This window comes from Mastomys coucha, chromosome X (assembly GCF_008632895.1).
Source record: "Mastomys coucha isolate ucsf_1 chromosome X, UCSF_Mcou_1, whole genome shotgun sequence".
NCBI classification, from domain to species: domain Eukaryota; kingdom Metazoa; phylum Chordata; class Mammalia; order Rodentia; family Muridae; genus Mastomys; species Mastomys coucha.
In genome coordinates this window covers 153,921,890-153,934,041 of record NC_045030.1, presented here as the reverse complement: position 1 = coordinate 153,934,041, position 12,152 = coordinate 153,921,890, and the positions used below count along the sequence as shown (strand labels likewise).

General features: G+C 41.1%; 1 protein-coding gene across 6 annotated transcripts in view; it reads right to left on the bottom strand.

Annotated features, from left to right (window-relative positions):
• Positions 1-12,152, bottom strand: part of Phka2 (phosphorylase kinase regulatory subunit alpha 2) — an 87,549-nt gene that overhangs the window by 19,650 nt on the left and 55,747 nt on the right. For all 6 annotated transcript variants that reach the window (XM_031370341.1, XM_031370363.1, XM_031370352.1 and 3 more), the window contains exons 14-19: positions 8,529-8,663; positions 7,768-7,877; positions 6,431-6,575; positions 6,128-6,206; positions 3,456-3,625; positions 1,657-1,830 (exon numbers count right to left, since the gene is read on the bottom strand). In XM_031370341.1, the coding sequence (XP_031226201.1) occupies positions 1,657-1,830; positions 3,456-3,625; positions 6,128-6,206; positions 6,431-6,575; positions 7,768-7,877; positions 8,529-8,663 (813 nt within the window). The remainder of the gene's footprint in view (positions 1-1,656; positions 1,831-3,455; positions 3,626-6,127; positions 6,207-6,430; positions 6,576-7,767; positions 7,878-8,528; positions 8,664-12,152) is intronic.

The window sequence follows — 12,152 nt, the reverse complement described above, 5'->3', positions numbered from 1 at the left end:
AGAGAGAGAGAAAGAGAGAGAGAGAAAGAGAGAGAGAGATAGAGATGGAGAGAGAACCAAACCAAACCAAACCAAACTAAACCAAACCAAATCAAACCAAAAAACAAACCTACAGGTAACTAAAGAGTCCTGAGAGCTGTAGAATAGCTTCTCCAGGGAAGAGTATAACAACTGGTTGTCTAATACCAAATGGTTAGCCTTAAAAACATACATATAGGTAACATTATACAGACTGGGCAGGTTATATTTAGAAATATATATAATATTTAATACATACAATAAAAATATAAAGCCAATCATGAAAGACCACATATGGTATGAGTCAGTTTATTATATGTATCCAAAGTGAATGCAGACAAAAAGGAGACAGGATTAATGACTGCCTGGGAGTAGAGAAGGGACTAATTAGAAATATTAATGGAACTGAGGGTACTGGGAACTAAAGAGAACTCCATCAGTAAAGTGCTTTCGGTGCAAGTATGAGGACCTGAGTTCAATTCCCAGTAACTATATAAAAATCTGGATATGGATACATGCTCTTGTAATTCCAGTACTTTGGAGGTAGAGACAGGAAGATCCCTAAGGCTTGCTGGCCAGCATAATCAGTGAGTCCCGAAGCCAATGAGAGGCCCTATCTCAAAAACACAAAACAAAACAAATATAACAAGGTAGTGATCACTTTTGTTGAGGAACACCCAAGATGTCACTGTCAGCTTTCATATACAAACACAGAGTGAGGGGAGGAGTGAGAAAGACATACATACAAGCACTCACACAAGAGTATGTGCACATGAACACATAAATACACATGCACACACATATACAAACTAATACTATGAAGTGATGCTTTTAAAATTTTGAAGAAAAAGGTGTTTTTAATCCAGATTCTATACCTAGCCAAACTGCCAAATGGGTCTCAGATATTTGCAAGCATTTTTAGATATGTAAAGGCTCAATAATGTTACCAACTACCTACTGTTTCTTAGGAGGGTATTGGATGTCCTCTACTAAAATAATACCAAAGAGAAGAATTGCAGAATAGTAAGCAGGAACACTAACCAAGAAGAAAGTCAAGGAGCTTCAAGTACAACTGGCCTAGAAAGGAGACTTTGCAAACTCTTAAGAAAGAAACAGACTCAAGAGACTCACTAATATAACTCATGTTGTGAAATTTTGTATTGTAAGGACATTGGGAAACTTAGAAAGAAGAAAAGCAAGCAAAAATGACAATGTTAATTTCAGGAAAATCAAAATGTAAAAACTGGAAAATAATCATACTACACTATAATGTTCTATTAAAAATGCTATCTGTATGTATACTGTAAATGTGAAGACTGATTTAACTAAATTTTTAGACAATTCCTTTAGTAGGTTAGGGAACAAAATAGAAGAGAGGTAATTTAAGACAGCTAAATGCTTCTCCACATACTAGAACACTGCAGGTCAAATGATGCCTCAAGGACAGAAGTAAACACATATATTTTAGAAATATGGAAATGTCAGAAGAAACATCTAGAAGAGCTGAAAGTGGTCACATCTAAGTAGAAGGTTGGAGGAGAGGTTACATATTGCCTTTTGGGATTGACTTAAATTATATTCATACATTAATGTGATAAATGAATATAACTTAATGGACAGAAGAGTTTAATAACATACATGTAGTTTCCAAACCCTTTGCTTTGGCCATCACAGAAAGGATATCTCGAGTGGAGTGGATAGCACTGAAAACATGGCTGTCCTCTGACTTCTTACAAAGAGGGGGCAGGTAGCATTTCAAGGATGTGCTTTGAAGAAGGTGGCTGATATACTGGTCAAGCTCATCTTGGCTTTCTGCAATTGGACAACCAAGGAAAAGAATCAATGAAAACAAGCTGTTGAGTAAACAATGTTTAGCAACATATATCTGCACCTCCACTCACAAGGATAAAATTAGTGACAGGTATGCCATATGTGTATACAAATGTATTGTTTGAAAAAAAATCTTCATTCTATGCCAAAGAAATCTAGAATGAGAGTCTTAAGTCACATCATCCCAAGGTGAACTGTAGAATATGAAAACAACCTGAATACTAGCTGACATTGTCTTTAAGAGTGAGCTAAGTTACCTAAAAGTAAAAAAATAGGTCATACTGACCCAAAATCATGTTCAGATTAAGACCTGTTATATACATACGCGTAGGATTTCACCATTCATATCTATTCAAAACTAGGTCATTTTACCATTCCTTTCAATAGTCAAACAATGTGTCTCTCCTTTAAGAATATACTTTGTAAGGGCTTAAGGGTGTAGCTCAGCAGCATAAGCATGCGTGAAGCTTTGGGTTCACTCTCAGGTCAACATTTAAATAGTTGTGAAACCCTTTAAGGAGCACTAGGAGCAGCTGGTGCAAATGAACTCAGAGGTTTGAGGGGCAAATGAACTATCTTAAAACAAATAAAAAGAGGACTGGTGAGATGGTTCAGCAGGCAATGAGGACTACTGCCAAGCGTAACAACCATAGTTCAATCTTCAGAATCCACATGGTGGAGGGAGAGAATCAACTCCCAAAAGTTGTCCTCTCTCTGTTCTATATGTCATGGTATATCATACACACATGCACACAGTAAATAAATGGGAAAAATGTTTGAAAATCAATTTATGAACAGTCTGTACCTGAGACTTTCCTACTAGGCTTATGAAGCCCTACTTTTAAGGGCACCAATGAATGCACACCATGTGTGTTCTTTTGTGATTGGGTTACCTCAGGATGATATTCTCCAGATCCATCCATTTCCCTAAGAATTTCATAAGTTCATTGTTTTCAAAAGCTGAGTAGTACTCAATTGTGTAGATGTACCACATTTTCTGTATCCATTCCTCTGTTGAGGGACATCTGGGTTGTTTCCAGTTTAAGGTTCTATGCCCCAGTTGTAGGGGAATGCCAGGGCCAGTAATCAGGAAGGGGTGGAGTAGTGAGCAGGGGGAGGGGGGAGGGAACAGGGGTTGTTTTAGTTTTTGTTTTTTAAATTTCTTTTCTTTTCTTTTTCTCTCTTTCTCTCTTTCTTTCTTTCTTTCTTTTTTTGTAGGGGAACCTGGGAAAGGAGATACTGTAAATAAAGAAAACATCTAATAATAATAAAATAAGCACACCAGTATAATTTAGGTTCTTTTTTTAAAAAAGAGATGTTTGTATATATGTATGTATGTATGTATGTATGTATGTATGTATGTATGTATGCATGTACACTGCAGCTGTTTTTAGACACACCAGAGGTGGGCATTGGATCCCATTACAGAGGGTTGTGAGCCACCATGTGGTTGCTGGGATTTGAACTCAGGACCTTTGGAAGAGCAGTCAGTGCTCTTAACTGCTGAGCTATTTCTCTAGCCTGTCAATTATTTTCTGTATTTGGGTCTTAGTGCCAAGGTTTTAAAAAAAGCAATCAATAATTCAAAGATGCTTGCCACAAGGTACCTTGATGACTACTGTCTTCCAGGTATCCTCCCAGGTCTGGCTCACTGTCAGGACTAAAGCTCCTATCACTGATGTCACCAAACAACTTCTCATCACAGTCTGGATCCAGGAAGGTCAGGTATGTGTAGAATGAAGTAGTGAGGAACTCTGCCAGGTGTCCTAGTTTTACTCTGTCAAGAAGGTACTATGTTAGGGATACAGGTGGGGTGCAGACAGACTTTCACCATGAATCACTGTGAAACTCTTCAACGGGTAGCTAGCACTTCTGCAGGACTCAATAAATACTTTGGCTCTCTATCAGCCAAATAACAAACCCAAAAATTCAATAGTAAAGTTGGGCATGGTAGGAATGCATGTAATATGAGCACTTGGGAAATTGGAGCAGGAGGATCAGAAGGTTGGGGCCATCTTCACCTTCATAGAAAGTTTGAAGTCAGCCTGGGCAACATAAGACCATGCCTCTAAAGTTTTATTCACAAGTATAAAGTGAAAACATATAACATTTAAAAGTCAATAGATTTTATGCCTGATTTTTATCCTCAAACCTAACATATACAAACTTATTTTCCTGATTAGCTAACAATTTACAAAATAAACTGAGCAAACCAATTTTAGAGTCAGCCTCTGAGATTTCTCTTCGTTAACAACTGGATCAGAAGCAATAATTTTCCTAGTATGCTTGTCCCTGCCATGAAACATGGTGAGATGAGTACAGGGGACTTTTGATGGAAGACACGTGCCTCAGAGTTAAGGTTCTCTCTAGAAGGAAGTCATTAGATTGACCTATTATTCTCAGATTGATACCAGTTCACCCTGCATGGGACCTACTGCATTGGGCTGAGAAACATTTCCCTGAAAACAGGCAGCCTGGGGTCTTGCTAAAGAGGGATCAGCACCTGAGATACTGGTGGAAGGCCATGTAGTTTCTGCCCCATCTGTAAGATACTGAAGTGGAAGACAACAGGACCTCCCTCTGAGCTAGTAGCATGAGATCAGAATTTAGTTAATATGTGTGAGAACCTAAGTACCCAGAACAGAATTGTTTACAGAGTAAATCAGAGTATGCAATACAACCACTTTTGCAGGTGGCTGAGTTTCAACTGGTAAAAGGCTTACAGCAAAACAACAATTGGGGAAGAAAAGCCTGTACTTCACTAAACAACAACAACAACAAAAGCCTTCTTCTGGAGGTCCAAGGGACAGTTCTGAGGCTCCTTTTGTTTTGCTCTAGAGTTGGGAGGGGGACCAGAAAAATCAAAATGCAATGGGGACTTTTTCTCTAATGAAGGTAAAAGAGTGGGGCTTATGAGGCTAAAGAGAACGCAAAGCAAGGCAGTTACTTCAAAAGCTTTTGGTAGCATGAGACTCCATCATAGGCCTAAGATATTTTCTTTTGGTCATGATGCTGTATACCAGGTGGTAACTTATCCAAGCTGGAGCCAAACTGCTCAGAAGTAGATGTTGATGGTAGTTGTAATACTAGCCCTGAATATGTATACAGTATCACACTGGGGATTGTCTGACTGATACTTCCAGGAGACCAAGGGTAGCCTTATGGAAAGCCACTTCTAGACAACAGCAGGGCCTATAAGAAGCTCCAAGGCACAGGTATCAACCTTAGAAGCTGGAAAATAATCACTTGAGGCCATAGTTAGAAAAACAGTTGAGTGCACCTTGAAAGACAACAGTGAGGTAGTGAAATGAGCCAATAACAAAAAGACCTTACATTGTACAAAGTTGTCTGGCCTAAAGCCATGGGGACACAAAGCAGATAGTGTGCTGGGAATAGGCAGGTCAGCAGGGAGTTGTTTCTTGCATATGGTGTTTGAATTTTGAAAGATGGAAAATGTTCTAGAGATCTGTCTTACATGATGGAAATGTTCTTTGCACACTGAGCTGCAGAGGTATCTTATCAGAAATTAAAAAAAAAAATTATGTTTTTTCCTGTGGCAACAGGTAGGAGGATGCAAGAAGGGGGTCCCTTAACTTCTGAAACACTCCAAGAGACTCATGGAGATGAAGATACAGAGACTACAGAAAAAGAAAAATCATCTACCTTGGCTCATGCAGAGGTACAAAATGAAAGAAGGGGATTCCTATAGAGCCAGCAACCCTATTCATCTAAGGTCTAAGAAGCATACGCAGGGGAGACATACTTTAGGACAACAAACCCAAATAGATCTCATACCACTGAAAATAGGAGACAATAACTTATGTAGGACTAATCAGATGCTTTGTTTCTGAGGGCCACTGAGAAATCTGTAAAGTTGTATGAATTATTATTCTTAAGGTGACAGTATATTCAATTTGTCTTTTATTGAGCACTTGCTGGCCCCTCCCTGGGTGCTTGGCATTTTCTTCCATGTCTCTTAGGAGAAACACATAGCAATCCACTTCCCAGGAAAGACAACACTTTTGAGACTGCTATGCTCACTTCTCTATGCAGGTGGTCTTTCGGTGCCCAGGAAAGTTTAACAAGCAACAACCAAATATTGCTTCAGATCATATTTAAGCTTTCCATGGGAGATGAAATTAGATTAGTTTTGATTTCCTCTTTTCTCAAAAATTCTGTGTTTAGGTTTATAAAATTGATGCGAAAAGCAGGGAAAGGACAGAAGACTTTTGGAAAGGTCAACGTTATCCTTATTTAATGAAAAGCAATTCCAACTTACCTAGCACCTCCAAAATAGCCATCTTCTAGTTTTCTAATTGTAGAAAGAACTGCAGGATGAATGTCTGATCCATCATTTGCTAAGAAAAAGAATGATGAATGAGTTTCGTTATCTGGGAGTGCAATGCACTGAAATGTTCTCACCAACACCAACCCAATCAAAACCTTTATGGCACAAAAGATTCCTTAGACAAAGAAGTCAAACTGCTAAGGATCCCCTTCAGTATTTAGCGCCGTCCATGGGAATTGTCCTAAATATTTAGATAAGAGCCCATGACCCAACAGATGGAGATCATGAAATTACTGAGCATGGTGTGCGTGACAGGGAAGGTGAGAGTGGGGCGGCCAGTCATCCGCCAGCAGGTGCACAGATAGGCCAGTTCGATCCTCAGCATCTCCACAATCATCTCATTGTCCAGGGCCAGGTAGAAGTGATGCTGGTCAGTGAACTGAAAGTCAGAACAGGCCAAGTCAAAGGCTACTGTTTACTTTTTTTCCCACACAATACCTGACATCTGGGACTGCACTAATCCCGAATCTGCTGCCTAGGAAAATGTTCAGCATTGGCCTCAATCCTCTGAGCAGGGAACCACTTTTTCTGAGATGAGATATAACAATGTGTCAACTGTCCAAGAGATGTAGCTACACAGGTATGAAAGGAAAGGTATGTTGCTAGACCCACCTTCAACTACTCCCATAGGTTATGTAAGTGCCTTGTTCACCACCAAGGGCATATCAAGAGCCTTGTAATTGCTACACCTTACGGGGATCCTTGGTTCACACTTTCAAGGTGAGGAAGAGCTGGGAACTGTCCATCTGACTGATGTCTGCTTAATGAGAATCAGAGGACTGCCACATAATGATGAAAATCCAACTGGTCTCCTGACCTCTGAGATAGTGCGCACTCAGCTCTGCATTTGAAATTTGGTACCAAGGTTTGCAATGTTGAAAGTGGCAGCTACTGAGGCAGGTAGGCAGGAGTCCATGCTATGTCCCACACTGGTAAAGTGACCACACTGTTTATCTTTCTAGCTATTCAAATGGATAAAAAAAATTAGTGTGTGCTTCTGTTAGGTTAGCTTTCTTTCAGAAAAAGAATTCTGAAGATAAGTTCCATAGTTAACATGTTCTGAATCTCCATAGGGGTTGGGACCTGAAAATCATTCCAGTTGTTTGTCATGTGGACAACTTTCACAAAAGTTAGAGACTATTAAGTTTAAGTGATATGAACAAGTGACATACCATATTATAAAGCAATGTGAATTTTATTAATATTCATATCTGGAAGTGATGACATACCCAATTTGATTCAAATAACATTCAGTGAACACCTATTGTAATGTAAACATTTTCTATACCTCCATCTGATCCTATGCATACAAAATTCTTCCATGTTTTGACATAGAAATGCTTACCAGACAGAAAAGAGAACCTAATAAGAGGATGCTGGCTGGTTTTCTACTTGCCTGCACGTTTTTTTTTTTTTTTTTGAGGCAGGGTCTCATTGTATAGGTCCAGCTCGTCTGGAACTCGTATAGACCAGGCTGGCCTTGAACTAATGGAATTCCACCAGTCTTTGCCTCTACAGTGCTTAAATTAAAGGCACACACTACCAAGGACCACCATGCCTGTACTTTTTACCTGGGGTGTAAAAGTGAAGATGTGATTCCTAATCACATAGAGTTTAGAGGTGCCAAGGACACCAATGTGCCGATATGGTCGACCACTCAATTTCATATTCTTATTTCGTCCTATTTGAAATATAAAGGAAAACTGGAGTTAGAGCTATTCCTAGTGACATAGGCTAAGACTGGGGCTTATTTTTATGTCAGACAATATACTCTGGGGTATGTTTTCCTAATACCTTTTAAAAGTGGAACAAAGCTCAACAGAGAAACAAATCCTATCCCTCTCTTCATGCATGGATATGAGTAACACCAGTTTAAGCTATATCGAGTAGACCTATTAAAAGGACTTTAATAATACGGACTTCGAATTTATTTAGTAGTCAGTCATAAACTAAATGAATTCGGATTCTAAGAAAAGAGAACTGCTTACCACTTTAATGGGTAAAATGAGCATTTTGGGGCACCACAGGTAACAATTAGAAGTCATATCAAGACATCAGTGACTCGTTCAACTGTGACATTTCAAAGGGCATTGTTTCTTCTCCAACATGTCTGCCAAACACGGGTGCTCCTATAGCACTATGGGCTGACTCAGCTGAGGGAAATATGCTTGCCTGCCCACTCTTCTTCATAATGAAGTAGAACTACTGGTTGACCTGCTTAGTGCTCTGCCAGGTCTTCTTCAGAACTTATAACCAAGTTTCTCTCACACCCAAATCTAGAACCTGGAAAGCCCCTCTTTGCCCAATATACCCCAATATTCTCCTGACCTACCAAGTTTGGCATATATGTGACTAAGAATCCGGCCTGGTTGGACTCGAATTGGATGCACATCAGCAATGCTCTGGACATTTACTCCATGTTGCTTCAACAGCTCCTTAATGTGACTGTTTTCTGCCAAAACAGCAACTGCAAGCAAGAACAAAGACTTAGCATTGGATCTGTGTCTGGTGTCTCTGCATGTTAGCCCATTCTCCAGGGTTGGCTTTGGAAATGATGGCAATTGCTTTACTGCACTTCCAACCTTTCTCTCTCCTCACTGTACCTCAGCACACACACATGTCAAGTGCCCTCACTGTGTAGGATGGTCTGAGAACTTATAGAAATGGTCTTCAATAAGCTCCAGTACTGGCTTAGCTATTGTGGGCTAATTAGGTGTTCTTATGGCTTCTTTTAAGGATTCACTGTGAATATGATATCACTGGTATTAAAATGCTTTAAAAAGCATCAAGTGTCAGGTGGTATATAAGTGTTAACTTACCCTATCGGAAATAATACCTTGCCTCCTTCTAGGTCTGCATTTATTTAAACATTCCTTGTGTCATTTTCACATAAGTTTAGGAGTGGAAACAGCTCCTTAGGGGTTGCCACGCAGAGTCTGCTAACAGGGAATGCTTAAGCTTAAGAGGTAGGAGAGGGCAGCTTTCTTTTCCCCAGGCCCCTTAGTGTAGAGCCTGGTAAAAGTGGGACTGGCCCACTTAGAAGAACAGCACAAAACCTCACAAATGAGAAAGAGCACCCATCCCAGATGTTTGAGCCCTTGGCTCTCTGGCTGGCAGGGACCTCCAAGTATCTGGGTGCTGGTAATCTATGCAAAAATTTGTCTTAGCTTAGAGCCACACCAGGGATGGCTGCATGGTATCTATCATACCAGTACTGCCTGCCTTTATGAGAAAGCAGTGTGTTGGCAAAGGGATGGAGTCTGGACAGGTGCAGAAGAGGAGGACAGTCACAGGGAGCAGCTGGTACCTTGCCCGGCTCCAGCAGAGCCTTTTGGAAACTAGAGGGTCTCAGGCCAGAGAACATAAGCTAGCTACTGTTAAGAGTATCTTCCCCAAATTTTACCACTGTATCCATAGGCTGGGAAGTATTGAACATGCAATATATAGAAATGCCTCTGAGAGTTGAACACTACCTAATACATACCACCTGATGCTTTTTAAAGCATTTTTATACCAATGATGTCATATCCACAGTGAATCCTTAAAAGAAGCCACAAGAACTCCTAATTAGTCCACAATAGCTGAGCCAAGACTGGAGCCTAATCTCCAAATTCCTCTGCTTCCCCAGGCCTCCAATAAATGAGATTGCTGGACTATGCAGGACCATCTGTGGGGTTTCCTCAACACTTATCCCTTCTGAATTTTTCACTGACAAGCAGAATTCCAGTTATCAAAGTCACCACTCTCCTATGACTGCCTCTCTCAGGAAGAGGTTGTAACTGAGACTGGAGAGCATCATGATCTGATGCAACTAGCAGGTACGTGACTTCTGCCCTCCACTTGGGGAGGCATGGATGTGCCACCGCATGTGTGTAGAGGTAAAAGAACAATTTGCAAGAGTCAATTCTCTTCCTTTACTATGTACGATTTGGAGATTGAACTCAGGCTGTTAGGCTTGGTGGCAAAAGTTACCTGTTGAGGAATCTCACTAAACCTGCATGAGTTTCTGAACAGCCCCTAACCTACTCCATGCCAGATTCTCTGGTAATGCTGGTTGTAGTAGAATCCTCTGGTTCTACTACACAGAAAAAAAATGAAGAGGTAGCTCAGCAGTTGATTCCTAGCACTAACATCAGTCAGCTCCAGAGACTGAAACATCTTCTTCTATTCTCCTTGGGCACTGCATAACTGCACACATTCATACTCGGATGCACACACATATATTCATAATTAAAAATAAAACCTATAAATTAAAAAAAAAAGGTTGAGATCTAGTACTATGTCCTGGCCCATAGCTGAAAAAGAACTATTGTAGATTTAAGAGACATAATAGTAGAATGTGCTGGTCAAGTATGTTAGACTAAGGGATGAAGCTGGATCAGCCCACCAGGATATCAGTAATAGGCTCACACTTCCACCTGTCAACTGAAGTCCCTGACTGAATAAGCTAACCTCTAAACTTCATGGAGATAAACAATGCTGTAAATGTTACCTAAGCAGAATGTTATGGTGGCTAGGTGTGCTCTACATACACTATTGATGCGCCTCGCAACTCCTCTTATTACATTGTGCCCATGCTCATTAGAATGGGTCAGTGGCTCAAAGAGGAATGCTTTCTATTTGTTCAATCATTATTTGGAATGTGTGGGGCAAGTCTTAAGAAGTGTACACTTGCCTGGCGGTGGTAACGCACATTGCCGCGGGCCGGCTGATCTGGGCCTCCCCCAACCCGGGGGAGAAACGGGGTCCTAGTCAGGTCAACAAGGCGTAGGCGAAGAAATGACGGCAGAGATGACACATGAAGTATATGATCTAAATGTATTTCTTAGAAATGGCATCAGACTTTTACAGTCATTGCAAAAGAGAGATGGTAAATCTGGCAGCTCAATAGTTGAGGTACATCTGAGGCTATCTGAAACAAACTGGGTCTAAAGCAGCAGCTATCTCCTCTGAACTGGTGCTGCATCCCCTGGACCCAAGCGCTCTGGGGCGGGGGGACTGCAGATTGCATGAATCTGAGTCCTAGCCCACTAAGTTCTAGTGCTAGTCCTGCATGTAAGTCCAAGTGCTAGTCCTTCTCCTTGTCCTCGTCCAAGTCCAAGTCCTTCTTCTTCTCCCAGTCCTCGTGCTAGTGAAAAGCAGGTTTAAGTAGCATACAGTAAGCAGGGCAAATGTCAAGAGTCACGTAGGCAGATGGGGGTTACAGCAGGGGACGCAAGACTGAAGTCACATATGCAAGTGACACCCACACCAAGGTCAGCAGGGTCTGGTAGCTAGGTGTGAAGCAGGAGGAAGAGGAGTGGAGCCCTCTCTGTTGAAGTATTTTGATATTCCTAGGCTAATTCTCTGGTTCTACTGGAAGCAGTGACCAGGAAATTTCAATTTAGCATTTCCTGCTAATTCTCTGGTTCTAGCTCAGGGCAGGCAGTGGGGAGTTCTGACCTGACCTAACACTTCTAGCTAATGCCCTTGAGTGGAAGCCCTTCGATTACTCTCTAGTACGTAAGACCATAAACTATCTATTGCCCTAAGGGATGTACTCGAGCTCTATTGCTAGCTCTGGGAAGGCAGTATCCTAGAGAGAGATTACACTATGGGAAGCTAGGTGATAAACTGGGATAGGTTAGGAACATTGTGTTGGCCAGGAGACAAATGCCCAATCTTAACTATTTACGAATCATATCTTGGGGTACCTTTATGCCTAATTATGAGGCCGTGTTGACGATTGGAAAGACTAATCTGGAACGCGTCTGAGTTAGGGGATACCAGCGACTGTCTGAAATCCAGGAGGCACAGAACTCCTTTTGGGGTCTTATCGCCTCGTATCCTTTATCAGGATTTAATCCCCGATATTTTGAATGTGACTAGAGTAGACAAGTGTGCGTAGCAGCACACCTTTAATCCCAGCACTTGGGAGGCAGAGGCAGGTGGATTTCTGAGTTCAAGGCCAGCCTGG